Raw genomic sequence first — 16,606 nt, 5'->3', positions numbered from 1 at the left:
ACAGGCATGAAACGCTAACGCTGCTGTTGCAGCCACAAGGAGTCCTGTGTGCGAGCACAGGTCACTATCCACACCCTCCAAAGAGCCTGTGCAGCCCGCCACCGCCAGGGTCCTGTGATCCAGGGACAAGTTCCCCGGGAGAACACACAGCGCACCTCAGGCTGTTGCAACGTCACAATGGGCGCTGCCGCCAGAGGCTCGCCCCACATTCCGTACCCCTCCCTCCCCCCGGCATGAGTGAGCCAGAGCCCCCCAATCAACCCCTGCTTTAAACCTGTCCTGTCTGGGCGGGAACAGAAGCTTGAGGGCGACCTACACGCAGAGGCGGGGCCAAAACCAAAGCTGAACCCCAGGAGCTGTGCGAACAAAGAAGAGAAAGGGAAATCTCTCCCAGCAGCCTCAGGAGCAGCGGATTAAATCTCCACAATCAACTTGATGTACCCTGCATCTGTGGAATACCTGGGTAGACAACAAATCAACCCAAATTGAGGAGGTGGACTTTGGGAGCAACTGTGGACTTGGGGTTCACTGTCTGACACTGACTTCTTTCTGATTTTTATCTTAGTATAGTTTTTAGTGCTTGTTATCATTGGTGGATTTGTTTATTGGTTTGGTTGCTCTCTTTTTATTACTTTTTAATTTTTTAATTTTAACTATTTTATTTTATTTATTTTTTATTAATTTATTTTTCTTTCTTTTTTTTCCTCTCTTTTCTTCTGAGCCATGTGGCTGACAGGGTCTTGGTGCTCTGGCCAGGTGTCAGGCCTTAGCCTCTGAGGTGTGGGAGAGCCGAGTTCAGAACACTGGTCCACCAGAGACCTTCCGGCCCCACGTAATACTGATCAGCAAGAGCTCTCCCAGAGATCTCCATCTCAACACTAAGACCCAGCTCCACCCAACAGCCAGCAAGATCCAGTGCTGGACACCCAATGCCAAACAACTGGCAAGACAGGAACACTACCCCACCCATTAGCAGAGAGCCTGCCTAAAATCATAATAAGTTCACAGACACCACAAAACACACCATCTGACTCGGCCCTGCCCACCAGAAAGACAAGATCCAGCCCCACCCATCAGAACACAGGCACCAATGCCCTCCATCAGGAAGCCTACACAAGCCACTGAACCAACCTTACCCACTTGGGGCAGACACCAAAAACAATGGGAACTATGAACCTACAGCCTGCAAAAAGGATACCCCGAACACAGTAAGTTAAATGAAATGAGAAGACAGAGAAATATGCAGCAGATGAAGGAGCAAGGTAAAAAACCACCAGACCAAACAAATGAAGAGGAAATAGACAGTCTACCTGAAAAAGAATTCAGAGTAATGATAGTAAAGATGATCCAAAATCTTGGAAACAGAATGGAGAAAATACAAGAAATGCTTAACAAGGACCTAGAAGAACTAAAAAGCAAACAAACAATGATGAACAACACAATAAATGAAAAGAAAAATTCTCTAGAAGGAATCAACAGCAGAATAACTGAGGCAGAACAACAGCTAAGTGACCTGGAAGATAAAATAGTGGAAATAACTACTACAGAGCAGAATAAAGAAAAAAGAATGAGAAGAATTGAGGACAGGCTCAGAGACCTCTGGGACAACATTAAACACACGAACATTCGAATACAGGGGTCCCAGAAGAAGAGAAAAAGACAGGGTCTGAGAAAATATTTGAAGAGATTATAGTTGAAAACTTTCCTAACATGGGAAAGGAAATAGTCAATCAAGTCCAGGAAGCACAAAGAGTCCCATACAGGATAAATCCAAGGAGAAACACTCCTAGACACATATTAATCAAACTATCAAAAATTAAATACAAAGAAAAAATATTAAAAGCAGCAATGGAAAAGTAACAAATAACATACAAGGGAATCCCCATAAGGTTAACAGCTGATCTTTTAGCAGAAACTCTGCAAGCCAGAAGGGAGTGGCAGGACATGTTTAAAGTGATGAAACGGAAACACTTAGAACCAAGATTACTCTACCCAGCAAGGATCTCATTCAGATTCAACGGAGAAATTAAAACCTTTACAGACAAGCAAAAGTTAAGAGAATTCAGCACCACCAAACCAGCTCTACAACAAATGCTAAAGGAACTTTTCTAGGCAGGAAACACAAGAGAAGGAAAAATCCTACAAAAACAAACCCAAAACATTTAAGAAAATGGTAATAGGAACATACATATCAATAATTACCTTAAATGTAAATGGATTAAATGCTCCCACCAAAAGACACAGACCAGCTGAATGGATACAAAAACAAGACCCATATATATGCTGTCTACAAGAGACCCACTTCAGACCTAGAGACACATACAGACTGAAAGTGAGGGGATGGAAAAAGATATGCCATGCAAATGGAAATCAAAAGAAAGCTGGAGTAGCAATTCTCATATCAGACAAAATAGACTTTAAAATAAAGACTATTACAAGAGACAAAGAAGGACACCACATAATGATCAAGGGATCGATCCAAGAAGAAGATGTAACAATTGTAAATATTTATGCACCCAACGTAGGAGCACCTCAATACATAAGGCAAATACTAACAGCCATAAAAGGGGAAATCAACAGTAACACAATCATAGTAGGGGAATTTAACACCCCACTTTGACCAATGGACAGATCATCCAAAATGAAAATAAATAAGGAAACACAAGCTTTAAATGATACATTAAACAAGATGGACTTAATTGATATTTATAAGACATTCTGTCCAAAAACAACAGAATACACATTCTTCTCAAGTGCTCATGGAACATTCTCCAGGATAGATCATATCTTGGGTCACAAATCAAGCCTTGGTAAATTTAAGAAAATTGAAAACGTATCAAGTATCTTTTCTGACCACAACACTATGAGACTAGATATCAATTACAGGAAAAGATCTGTAAAAAATACAAACACATGGAGGCTAAACAACACACTACTTAATAACCAAGTGATCACTGAAGAAATTAAAGAGGAAATCAAAAAATACCGAGAAACAAATGACAATGGAGACACGACGACCCAAAACCTATGGGATGCAGCAAAAGCAGTTTTAAGAGGGAAGTTTATAGCAATACAATCCTACCTTAAGAAACAGGAAACATCTCAAATAAACAACCTAACCTTGCACCTAAAGCAATTAGAGAAAGAAGAACAAAAAAACCCAAAGTTAGCAGAAGGAAAGAAATCATAAAGATCAGATCAGAAATAAATGAAAAAGAAATGAAGGAAACGATAGCAAAGATCAATAAATCTAAAAGCTGGTTCTCTGAGAAGATAAACAAAATTGATAATCCATTAGCCAGACTCATCAAGAAAAAAAGGGAGAGGACTCAAATCAACAGAGTTAGAAATGAAAAAGGAGAAGTAACAACTGACACTGCAGAAATACATAGGATCATGAGACATTACTACAAGCAACTATATGCCAATAAAATGGACAACCTGGAAGAAATGGACAAATTCTTAGAAAAGCACAACCTTCCGAGACTGAACCAGGAAGAAACAGAAAATATAAACAGACCAATCACAAGCACTGAAATTCAAACTGTGATTACAAATCTTCCAACAAACAAAGCCCAGGACCAGATGGCTTCACAGGTGAATTCTATCAAATATTTAGAGAGGAGCTAACACCTATCCTTCTGAAACTCTTCCAAAATATAGCAGAGGGAGGAACACTCCCAAACTCATTCTATGAGGCCACAATCACCCTGATACCAAAACCAGACAAAGACGTCACAAAAAAAGAAAACTACAGACCAATATCACTGATAAACATAGATGCAAAAATCCTCAACAAAATACTAGCAAACAGAATCCAACAGTGCATTAAAAGGATCATACACCATGATCAAGTGGGGTTTATCCCAGGAACGCAAGGATTCTTCAATATATGCAAATCAATCAATGTGATACACCATATTAACAAACTGAAGGATAAAAACCATATGATGATCTCAACAGATGCAGAAAAAGTTTTTGACAAAATTCAACACCATTTATGATAAAAACTCTCCAGAAAGTAGGCATAGAGGGAACTTACCAAAGGTCATATATGACAAACCCACAGCCAACATCATTCTCAGTGGTGAATACCTGAACCTATTTCCTCTAAGATCAGGAACAAGACAAGGTTGCCCACTCTCACCACTATTACTGAACATAGTTTTGGAAGTTTTAGTCACAGTAATCAGAGAAGAAAAAGAAATAAAAGACATCCAAATCTGAAAAGAAGAAGTAAAACTGTCACTGTTTGCAGATGACATGATACTATACGTCGAGAATCCTAAAGATGCTACCAGAAAACTACTAGAGCTAATCAATGAATTTGGTAAAGTAGCAGGATACAAAATTAATGCACAGCAATCAATGTCTTGATTCCTATACACTAATGATGAAAAATCTGAAAGAGGAATTAAGGAAACACTCCCATTTACCACTGCAACAAAAAGAATAAAATACCTTGGAATAAACCTACCTAAGGAGACAAAAGACCTGTATGCAGAAAACTATAAGACACTGATGAAAGAAATTAAACAGGATTCAATCAGATGGAGAGATACACCATGTTCTTGGGTTGGAAAAATCAACATTGTGAAAATGAGTATACGACCCAAAACAATCTATAGATTCAATGCAATCCCTATCAAACTACCAATGGCATTTTTCACAGAACTAGAACAAAAAATTTCACAATTTGTATGGAAACACAAAAGACCCCGAATAGCCAAAGCAATCTTGAGAAAGAAAAATGGAGCTGGAGGAATCTGGCTCCCTGACTTCAGACTATACTACAAAGCTACAGTAATTAAGACAGTATGGTACTGGCACAAAAACAGAAATATAGATCAATGGAACAGGATAGAAAGCCCAGAGATAAACCCATGCACATATGGTCACCTTATCTTTGATAAAGGAGGCAAGAATATACAATGGAGAAAAGACAGCCTCTTCAATAAGTGGTGGTGGGAAAACTGGACAGCTACATGTAAAAGAATGAAATTAGAACACTTCCTAACACCGTACACAAAAATAAACTCAAAATGGATTAAAGACCTAAATGTAAGGCCAGACACTATAAAACTCTTAGAGGAAAACATAGGCAGAACACTCTATGACATAAATCACAGCAAGCTCCTTTTTGACCCACCTCCTAGAGAAATGGAAATAAAAACAAAAATAAACAAATGGGACCTAATGAAACTTAAAAGCTTTTGCACAGCAAAGGAAACCATAAACAAGATGAAAAGACAACCCTCAGAATGGGAGAAAATACTTGCAAATGAAGCAGCTGACAATGGATTAATCTCCAAAATATACAAGCAGCTCATGCACCTCAATATCAAAAAAACAAACAACCCAATCCAAAAATGGGCAGAAGACCTAAATAGACATTTCTCCAAAGAAGACATACAGATTGCCAACAAATACATGAAAGGATGCTCAACATCACTAATCATTAGAGAAATGCAAATCAAAACTACAATGAGGTATCACCTCACACCAGTCAGAATGGCCATCATCAAAAAATCTACTGGAGAGGGTGTGGAGAAAAGGGAACATTCTTGCACTGTTGGTGGGAATGTATATTGATACAGCCACTATGGAGAACAGTATGGAGGTTCCTTAAAAAACTACAAATAGAACTACCATATGACCCAGCAATCCCACTACTGGGCATATACCCTGAGAAAACCATAGTTCAAAAAGAGTCATGTACCAAAATGTTCATTGCAGCTCTATTTACAATAGCCAGGACATGGAAGCAACCTAAATGTCCATCGACAGATGAACGGATAAAGAAGATGTGGCACATATATACAATGGAATATTACTCAGCCATAAAAAGAAATGAAATGGAGGTATTTGTAATGAGGTGGATGGAGTTAGAGTCTGTCATACAGAGTGAAGTAAGTCAGAAAGAGAAAAACAAATACAGTATGCTAACACATATATACGGAATCTAAGGGAAAAAAAAGGCCATGAAGAACCTAGTGGCAAGACGGGAATAAAGACACAGACCTACTAGAGAATGGACTTGAGGATATGGGGAGGGGGTGGGGTGAGATGTGACAGGGTGAGAGAGTGTCATGGACATATATACACTACCAAATGTAAAATAGATAGCTAGTGGGAAGCAGCCGCATAGCACAGGGAGATCAGCTCGGTGCTCTGTGACCACCTAGAGGGGTGGGATGGGGAGGGTGGGAGGGAGGGAGATGCAAGAGGGAAGAGATATGGGAACATATTGTATATGTATAACTGATTCACTTTGTTATAAAGCAGAAGCTAACACACCATTGTAAGACAATTATACTTCAATAAAGATGTTTTAAAAAAAAAATCTACATACAATAAATGCTGGAGAGGGTGTGGAGAAAAGGGAACACTCTTGCACTGTTGGTGGGAATGTATATTGATACAGCCACTATGGAGAACAGTATGGAGGTTCCTTAAAAAACTAAAACTAGAACTACCATATGACCCAGCAATCCCACTACTGCACATATACCCTGAGAAAACCATAATTCAAAAAGAATCATGTACCACAATGTTCACTGCAGCACTATTTACAATAGCCAGGACGTGGAAGCAACCTAAGTGTCCATCAACAGATGAATGGATAAAGAAGAGTGGTACATATATACAATGGAATATTACTCAGCCATAAAAAGAAATGAAATTGAGTTATTTGTAGTGAGGTGGATGGACCTAGAGTCTGTCATACAGAGTGAAGTAAGTCAGAAAGAGAAAAACAAATACCGTATGCTAACACACATATATATATATGGAATCTAAAAAAAAAAAAAATGGTTCTGAAGAACCTTGGGGCAGGACAGGAATAAAGACGCAGACCTACTAGAGAATGGACTTGAGGACACGGGGAGTGGGAAGGGTAAGCTGGGACGAAGTGAGAGAGTGGCATGGACATATATACACTACCAAATGTAAAATAGCTAGTGGGAAGCGGCCACATAGCACAGGGAGATCAGCTCGGTGCTTTGTGACCACCTAGAGGGGTGGGATAAGGAGGGTGGGAGGGAGAAGCAGGAGGGAGGAGATATGGGGATATATGTATACGTATAGCTGATTCACTTTTCTATACAGCAGAAACTAACACACCATTGTAAAGCAATTATACTCCAATAAAGATGTTAGAAAAACCCCAAAACGTTGTGGATGTCCGGCTCCAGCCTCTGCCCTGAGGAAGTTACCAAGGCTGGAGGACGGTGCTCGCTGTCACCTGCTGCACGGTACTCCCTGGCATCCAGAAACTCCCAGTGCCAGGCGGACCCCCCCAAGGAGGCGAAGTGCACAGAAGCCACCGAGACTACACCACTGGGAAGCAGACACCGTCAAATCCACCTGCTGTCCCTGCCAACACACTTACCTAGTTCATCTTTTGATCTCCCTGATGCAAAAAACGATCGGCTCAGCTCATAGCCACCGAAGAAGAAGAAGTAACCCGGTACTTCTCGAAGTAAAGTGCTCGAGAGTCCATGGTAGAAGCCCAAGGGGCCGTCCTTCTTAAGGATACTCTTCACGACAGACCAAACTGTGCTGGGGGGACACATGGGGTGACAGTTAAGAACAGCGTTCACACCCAACTAGCAGACCTGATGGAGCTCTAACAAGGAAGTAGCTCATTTTATAAACAGAGGAACCAGAATTCCAGCAATAAAAGGTTTTTGTGGGAAGGAAATATCTCCGAGAAAGACAGGTATACAATTATTTTGTAACAAGTTTTATCACTTGAACTAGTCTGTGTAAAGATATTTTATTACAACGAAGGCATACATTGCTAGAAATCATTATCAGAGATCTAAAAGAGCCAATACCCATTTTTTCAATAGTGAGTAAGTGAAATTACAATGAGATTGTCCAAACTCAGGGAGAATAAAATGGCACTGTACATGCCCAGTCCCTTACCTCCCTTGATTCCTATCTCCTCAGCCTTTCTTTTGAGCTTGTGTGTTTTGAGGGAATTGGTTCAGGTGTTTAGGGTTTGTTTTGTTTTGCATTCACCCAGGGAAGTGAGCAACAAGCCTTAAACGTTACTTAAAGGGAAGACAAAAGAAATTCTAAGGGCTGAGTTATAGCTCCTGTAAGGCTCTAGATGCACCCAGTACTTGGTTCTTAGCGAGGTAGGTGTGTAAGAGTTTTTACGTGCAGCAGATCAGAGCCTGCAGAAGCCAGAACACGGGCACCTTCTGGGCAGGCCCCTCTTCCTGGTGGTGCAGGGGGGCAGGCCCACCCCTGGAACAGCACCACAAACCACACCTGTCAGCTTAGCGAGCCCCGCACTCCTCACTCTGTTCTCAGCCGGTGACCTGGCTTGGATCAGGGAAGGATCAGGCCCCCAGGTAACGAAGGACCGCAGGTAACAAAGGCTGCTTTTATTGATGATCTTCCTTCCCAGGCATTACCCACGAGCCAGGCCCTGCCTGCAGTGCCCCCACCTTCTATCAATACAATGAAGAAGTAACAAAGTCACCCCACTCAACACAATTCGCCTGCTTCCAATCCAGGTCTTAACCCCAAGCTACCAAATCCCAGGCTTGGGCACTGCTATACCTAAAATACAGTCAGCCAATATTTACTTTGGTACAGGGTGTCCGTCTACCTAAGTCCTTTGGATCTAACAATTATTTTCTTTAAAGATACTTTAAACGACTTTTAAGGGACACAAGGGCAACTTTCTGGGTGCTGTTAATGATCTATTTCTTTATCTAGGTACCAGTTTACAAAGGCATGTTCATTTTGTGACTACTTGTGGAACTGCACACCTAGGATTTCCTGTGATTTCTGGGTGTGTTCCTGTTATTGTGTGTACATTGTATTTCAATAAAAAAGCATTAACGACTTAAAGTTTTGAACTTCTAGGCTATGAATAACAGATTCGAATTGGGTGTAATGAATCTCACAGGTGCAGGAAATAGGGCGCTATGATGAACCCCATTCTCACTGCATGGAAAGTGATGACTCTAAAAACGGTCCGTTTACCTAATGGTTTTTCCCAGGAGATTTACTGGCTTTGAGTTCACTTCAGCAACAACCACAAGCAACCCTTTAGTTTAGATAAATAAGCAAGTTTTGAGATTGACAAGGATAATAAACTGATTTTCAATTCAAATATATAATGAATCATATTGTATATGAAACATACATTCACAGGGTAACTAGAATCTGTTTTCAAGACAGAGCTGGAGAGTGATTCGATCGCTGAAGACTTGCTATGCTTATGAGGGTTTGCGTGAATGTTTTCAGAATCTGGCTTGTTTGTAGGTACACTTGAAGGATTCGGGAGGAGGTAAAGGAAGTCACTGCTAGGATCTGGGATGGTCAGCCTGAGCACCCGTGTGAAACCGGGGAGTGAGCAAACATTCAGCCCAGAACCCAAACTGGCAGTTAGGAGAGCTCAGCCCTCAGTTCCAAAGACACTGCTACGTGCCTCCCGGTACAGTTGGGGGTCATGCCTTATGCTCTCCACAGGCCAAATAGGGTGTAAAAGCCCCTGCTTCTCCACTTTTGGGATATTAAATACTTGCCTACAACATTCTGTGGGGTGGATGGTGATTCCAACCACCACAGACAGTGTGTTCAGAAAATTATCCTCAGAGTGGTGGTGGAGAGGGGTGTTTGGACTAGATAAACTGTTTCTCTGCCACTTAATTTTAGTACAACATAAAATTTAAAAATACTGGATACACCAAGGCAACAAGACCCCACGTTTGTGCCCGAGCAGCACTTACTTCTGGCTTTTGGCTATCTTTCCCGACATCTCCATTTCATACATGGTCTGCAGCCGGCACTTCACGAGCTCGGTGGGGCAGAGGACCAGAGCAGCAAAGGCAGAGGCAAAGGAACCAGCAGCTGCATTCTGCAGGTCACTGGAAGGACACAAGCACAGGAGGCCGGTTACCCACCCATGATTCATGTGCTCGGTCTCAGCATGCCGGAACACTGGTGGTAAAGGAGAGCAAGCTTGAGGGGAGAGGAAGACTTCCTCAGTGCCCACCAGGCACCTGCTGCTTCCTCTGAGGAGCCCACGACCCTGTGAGAGTGACAGCAGTACCCCAATTTTCACATGGGGAAAACGATGCTTAGAGACGCCACGAACTGTGCTCAGTCACACAGCTGCTAAGTGGCAACGCTAGGCTTCACACCCAGGTCTGCCTGACTGCAAGCCCGTGCTCCTTTTATTAGGCATAGCTCTGTGGGCTGGACGTTTGTGTCCCCCACCCCCAGATTCCTATGTTGAAGCCATAACCTCCAATGTGATGGTATTTGGAGGAAGGCCTTTGGGAGGTAGTCAGGTTTAGATGAGGTCATAAGGGTGAAATCTTCTTGATGAGATTAGTGTCCCTGTAAGAAGAGAGCTGGCTGGCACTCTCTCCACCATGTTAGAACACAGCCAGGTGTCCCTGTGCAAACCAGGAAGAGGGCCTTCACCAGACACCGAATCAGCCGGCATCTTGTTCTTGGACTTTCCAGCCTCCAGAGCTGTGAGAAACAAATTTTTGTTGTTTAAACCACCCAGCCTGGGGTATTTTGTTCTAGCAGAGCCAGAACTAAGACAGAAAGTGACACAGAAAAACCAAACCAAACCAAACCAAACAATGTGGGAGAAAAAATTCCCTATGGTCCCACCACCTCAACACACACACTATTAATACTTCAGTGTGTTTGCCACTGAGCTTTAAATAAAAACAGGTCTGAGGCCATCCCTACGTGCCTCTGGATTCAGCCCAGAGCAACAAGTGTAATGTAACTGCTGCTACAGATGAAAACCCAGGATACATTTTTAACCAAAATGTTGCTCATTGAAAAAAGATTTCCCAGTTCAGCTGATGACCTCCTGGACCTCAGTTGCACAGAGGGCACGAGGTGGGCAAGTGGTGCTGCCAGCGTGAGTCAGCAAGCTCAATGGCTGTAGGGCAAGTGGCGAAGCTGGAAATATAAATGGAAAATGAATGCACATAAGTACAAAAATGCAAGAATTCACTTCATCACACATGGGTTTAGTACCACCAGCCTCAGTCACCAGCAGGGGAGTGAAACTGGAAAGAATATGGGGGAAAGTACAAGAAACAAATTGCCAGGAAGACTCCTGAGAGTTCTTGGGGGTCAGCAAAGGAGATCCTCTCCAAACCCTGGGAGGATGTTCTATCACGAGAGCACCGTTGGCACCTACGGGGACAATCTTTAGTTGCACAGAAAGGACTGAGCTGCTCACAGCAACAACTGGCTGTGACACTCACCTGTTAACTGCCAGCATCTGGCTGTCACTGGACAACCAGGACAACTCACAAACCTCCAGAAGCCCCCAGTGGTAACCCCCTAGGCAGCCTGCCCAGGTAGCGAGGTCCCCTCATGATTTCTCTTCCATCTGTGAGCAGAAGCCTAACAGACCTACCACATTCAATTGCCCTAAAGTTACAATAAACTATCTCACTTACATCAATGGACAGATCATCCAGACAGAAAATCAATAAGGAAACACAGGCCTTACATGACACATTAGACCACATGGACTGAATTGATATTTGTAGAACATTCCATCAGAAAGCAGCAGAATACACATTCTTCTCAAGTGCACATGGAACATTCTCCAGGATAGATCACATGCTAGGCCACAGAGCAAGCCTTGGTAAATTTAAGAAAATTGAAATAATATCAAGCATCTTTTCCAACCACAACACTATGAGATTGGAAATCAATCACAGGAAAAAAACTGTAAAAAACACAAACACGTGGAGGCTAAACAGTGTTACTAAACAACCAATGGATCACTGAAGAAATCAAAGAAGAAATAAAAAAATACCTAGACACAAATGACAACAGAAACACTACAATCCAAAACCTATGGGATGCAGCAAAAGTAATTCTAAGAGGGAAGTTTATAGCAATACAATCTTACCTCAGGAAACAAAAAGAAAAATCTCAAATAAACAACCTAACCTTACACCTAAAGCAATTAGAGAAGGAAGAACAAAATAAACCCAAAGTTAGCAGAAGGAAAGTAATCATAAACATCAGAGCAGAAATAAATGAAAAAGAAATGAAGGAAACACTAGCAAAGATCAATAAAACTAAAAGCTTTTTCTTTAAGAAGATAAACAAAATTCATAAACCTTTAGCCAGATTCATCAAGAAAAAAAAGGGAGAGGGCTCAAATCAATAAAACTAGAAATGAAAAAAGTTATAACCGACACCACAGAAATACAAAGGATCCTAAGAGACTACTACAAGCAACTATATGACAATAAAATGGACAACCTAGAAGAAATGGACAAATTCTTAGAAAGGTATAACCTTCCAAGACTGAACCAGGAAGAAACAGAAAATATGAACAGACCAATCACAAGTAATGAAGTTGAAACTGTGATTAAAAAACTCCCAACAAACAAAAGTCCAGGACCAGATGGCTTCACAGGCGAATTCTATCAAACATTTAGAGAAGAGTTAACATCTATCCTTCTGAAACTATTCCAAAAAATTTCAGAGGAGGGAACACTCCCAAACTCATTCTATGACCCTCATCACCCTGATACCAAAACCAGACAAAGATATAACAAAAAAGGAAAATTACAGGCCAATATCACTGATGAACACAGACACAAAAATCCTCAACAAAATACTAGCAAACTGAATCCAACAATACATTAAAAGGGTCATACACCATGATCAAGTGGGATTTATCCCAGGGATGCAAGGATTCTTCAATATCCACAAATCAATCAGTGTGATAGACCACATTAACAAACTGAAGAATAAAAACGATATGATCATCAATAGATTCAGGAAAAGCTTTTGACAAAATTCAACACCCATTTATGATAAAAACTCTCCAGAAAGTGGGCACAGAGGGAACTTAGCTCAACATAATAAAGGCCATATAGGACAAACCCACAGTTAACATCATTCTCAACGGTGAAAAGCTGAAAGCATTTCCTCTAAGATGAGGAATGAGACAAGGATGTCCACTCTGGCCACTTTTATTCAACATAGTTTTGGAAGTCCTAGCCATGGCAATCAAAGAAGAAAAAGAAATAAAAGGAATAGAAATTGGAATAGAAGTAAAATCACCGCTGTTTGCAGATGGCATGATACTATACATAGAAAATTCTGAACATGCTACTAGAAAACTACTAGAACTCATCAACGAATTCGGTAAAGTTGCAGGATACAAAATTACTACTCAGAAATCTCTTGCATTCCTATATACTAACAACGAAAGATCAAAAAGAGAAATTAAGAAAACAATCCCATTTACCATCACATCAAAAAGAATAAAATACCTAGGAATAAACCTACCTGAGTAGGCAGAAAACCTGTACTCTGAAAACTAGAAGACACTGATGAAAGAAATCAAAGATGACATTAAACAGGGGAATTCCCCAGCAGTCCAGTGTTTAGGACTCCATGCTTTCACTGCAGAGGGCCTGGGTTCAATACCTTGTTGGGGAACTAAGATCCCACAAGCTGTGTGGCACGGTCACCAAAAAAAAAAAATACCATGCTCTTGGATTGGAAGAATGAATATTGTCAAAATGACATACTACCCAAGGCAATCTACAGATTCAATGCAGTCCCTAACAAACTACCAATGGCATTTTTCACAGAACTGGAACAAAAAATTTTTTCATTTGTCTGGAAACACGAAAGACCTCAAATAGCCAAAGCAATCCTGAGAAAGAAAAATGGAGCTGGAGGAATCAGCCTCCCTGACTTCAGACTATATTACAAAGCTACAGTAATCAAAACAGTATGGTACTGGCACAAAAACAGAAATATAGATCAATGGAACAGGATAGAAAGCCCAGAAATAAACCCATGCACCTATGGTCAGTTAATCCATGACAAAGGAGGCAAGAATAAACAATGGAGAAAAGAAAGGCTCTTCAATAAGTGGTGCTGGGAAAAGTGGACAACTACATGTGAAAGAATGAAATTAGAACATTCTCTAACACCATACACAAAAATAAACTCAAAATGGATTAAAGACCTAAATGTAAGGCCGGATACCATAAATCTCTTAGAGGGGACTTCCGCGGTGGTTCAGTGGTAAAAAATCCACCTTACAATGCAAGGGACGTGGGTTCGACCCCTGGTCAGGGAAATAAGATCCCACATGCCATGGGGCAGCTAAGCCCACACGCCACAACTACTGAGCTTGTGTGCCTCAACTAGAACCTGTGTGCCACAAGCTACAGAGCCCACATGCTCTGGAGCCTGTGCGCCACAACTAGAGAAGAGAAAACCTGCATGCGGCAACTAGAGAGAAGCCTGCGCACCACAAGGAAGAGCCCTTGCACTGCAACGAGAGATCCCACGTGCCGCAACTAAGACCCAACACAGCCAAAAATAAAATAAATAATAAATAAATCTTTAAAAAATAATAAAACTCTTAGAGGCAGAACACTCTGACATAAATCACAGCAATATCTTTTTGGATCTATTCCTGGAGTAATGAAAATAAAAACAAAAATAAACAGATGGGACCTAATTAAACTTAAAAGCTCCTGCACAGCAAAGGAAACCATAAACAAAAAGACAACCTACAAAATGGGAGAAAATATTTGTAAATGAAGTGACTGACAAGGATTAATCTCCAAAATATACAAGCACCTCATGCAGCTCTATATCAAAAAAAACGACCCAATAAAAAAATGGACAGAAGATCTAAATAGACATTTCTCCAAAGAATACATACAGATGGCCAAAAAAGCACATGAAAAGATGCTTAACATCACTAATTACTAAACAAATGCAAATCAAAATTCAAATGAGGTATCACCTCACACCAGTCATAATGGCCATCACCAAAAAGCTTACAAACAATAAATGCTGGAGAGGGTGTGGAGAAAAGGGAACCCTCCTGCACTGTTGGTGGGAATGTAAATTGATATAGCCACTATGGAGAACAGTATGGAGGTTCCTTAAAAAACTAAAAACAGAACTACCATATGATCCAGCAATCCCACTCCTGGGCATATATCCAGAGAAAACCAAATCAGAAAGATACATGCACCCTGATGCTCACAGCAGTACTATTTACAAAAGCCAAGACATGGAAGCAACCTAAATATCCACTGACAGAGGAATGGATAAAGAAGATGTGGTACATATATACAATGGAATATTACTCAGCCATAAAAAAAGAATGAAATAATGCCATTTGCAGCAACACAAAGGGACCTAGAGATTATCATACTAAGTGAAGTAAGTCAGACAAAGACAAATATCATATGCTATCACTTATATGTGGAATCTTAAAAAAAAAAAATGATACAAATGAACTTATTTACAAAACAGAAACAGACTCACAGACTTTGAGAACTTATAGTTTCCAAAGGGGAAACATGTTGAGGGAGGGATAAATCAGGAGTTTGGGATTAATATATATAACATATATAACATATATATAAAATAGATAATCAACAAGGATGTACTGAATAGCACAGGGAACTCTACTCAATATGCTTTAATAACCTATATGGGAAAAGAATCTGAAAAAGAATGGATATATGTATAACTGAATCACTTAGCTGTACACCTGAAACACAACATTGTAAATAAACCATATTCCAATATAAAATAAAAAATTTTTAAATGTTTTTAAAAAAAGTGTTTTGAAACCATAAAAAAAGTTACAATAAATAGTTATAGAAACTGAGGTCAAACATTACTACAGGCAAACCTTGTTTCATTGCACTTCGCTTTATTACTTTGAAGATACTGCATTAAAAAAATTTTTTTTTCTTTTTATTTTTTTAACACCTTTATTGGAGTATAATTGCTTTACAATGGTGTGTTAGTTTCTGCTTTATAACAAAGTTGAAGGTTTGTGGCAACCCTGAGTTGTCAGAGGATGGTTAGCATTTTTTAGCAATAAAGTATTTTTAAATTAAGGTAGGTACATTCTTTTTGAGACATAACGCTATTGCACAGACTACGGTATAGTGTGAACATAGCTTTACATGCACTGGGAAACCAAAAAATTTGCAAGATGGTCCGGAACCGAACCTCAAAGATTTGACGTGTGCCTGCATAAAGCCAAGGGCTGCCTACCATCCCGGTCCCGATTTCCTATCCCTGGTGGTCTGGCCTTGGTGCCTCAGGTGGATGTGAAGTGGGTGCCCAGGGCTGAGCCGGCCTGTTACACACCCGGGTCTCAGAAGAGCTGGCTTGGAGCAGGCTTTCTTTCAGGAGGAAGACACTGCCTGCAGTGTGGCCTTCCTCTCGATTTTAAAGAATGATACGTCAGATGGTCACCAGGAGAGCCAGCTCCACAACTGTACCGGCACACAGCTTTCTAGGGGTGGGAAGTGCCCGACGCCGTCCCCTCCATCCTTCCCCCTTCACTCCTACTTAAATTGTTTGTCAAAACCAAAGCTTAGAGGGTTTGTCTCTTGGCCAGTCTGCAGATCCATACTTGGCCTCCCTCAGGACTCTCTGTCAACCTGCTGACAGGCCGTAGTCAATCAGGGTCATTGACCGGGGTTTGCCAATCTTGCTGGAACAAAGGTGGCATCGATAAATGCAGATGGCTGTTTCATCCAAGAGGCAGTAACGCCTGAACGAACCCCAAGCATGCGGATCC

The 16,606-nt window shown here is 41.0% G+C and overlaps 1 protein-coding gene across 4 annotated transcripts in view; it reads right to left on the bottom strand.

Annotated features, from left to right (window-relative positions):
* The window catches only part of SLC25A15 (solute carrier family 25 member 15), a 69,955-nt gene that overhangs the window by 44,210 nt on the left and 9,139 nt on the right, over nt 1-16,606 (bottom strand). For all 4 annotated transcript variants that reach the window (XR_014236950.1, XR_014236951.1, XM_082365669.1 and 1 more), the window contains exons 4-5: nt 9,753-9,890; nt 7,391-7,560 (exon numbers count right to left, since the gene is read on the bottom strand). Coding sequence is in view for 2 of the 4 variants with exons in the window: in XM_082365669.1 (XP_082221795.1) it covers nt 7,391-7,560; nt 9,753-9,890 (308 nt within the window). In the remaining 2 variants the exon portion in view is untranslated. The remainder of the gene's footprint in view (nt 1-7,390; nt 7,561-9,752; nt 9,891-16,606) is intronic.

This window comes from Balaenoptera borealis (genome assembly GCF_965194805.1).
Source record: "Balaenoptera borealis genome assembly, chromosome: 18".
In the NCBI taxonomy this organism is placed as follows: Eukaryota; Metazoa; Chordata; class Mammalia; order Artiodactyla; family Balaenopteridae; genus Balaenoptera; species Balaenoptera borealis.
Note: the sequence above shows the minus strand (reverse complement) of the source record. Positions and strands in the feature narration are given on the sequence as shown.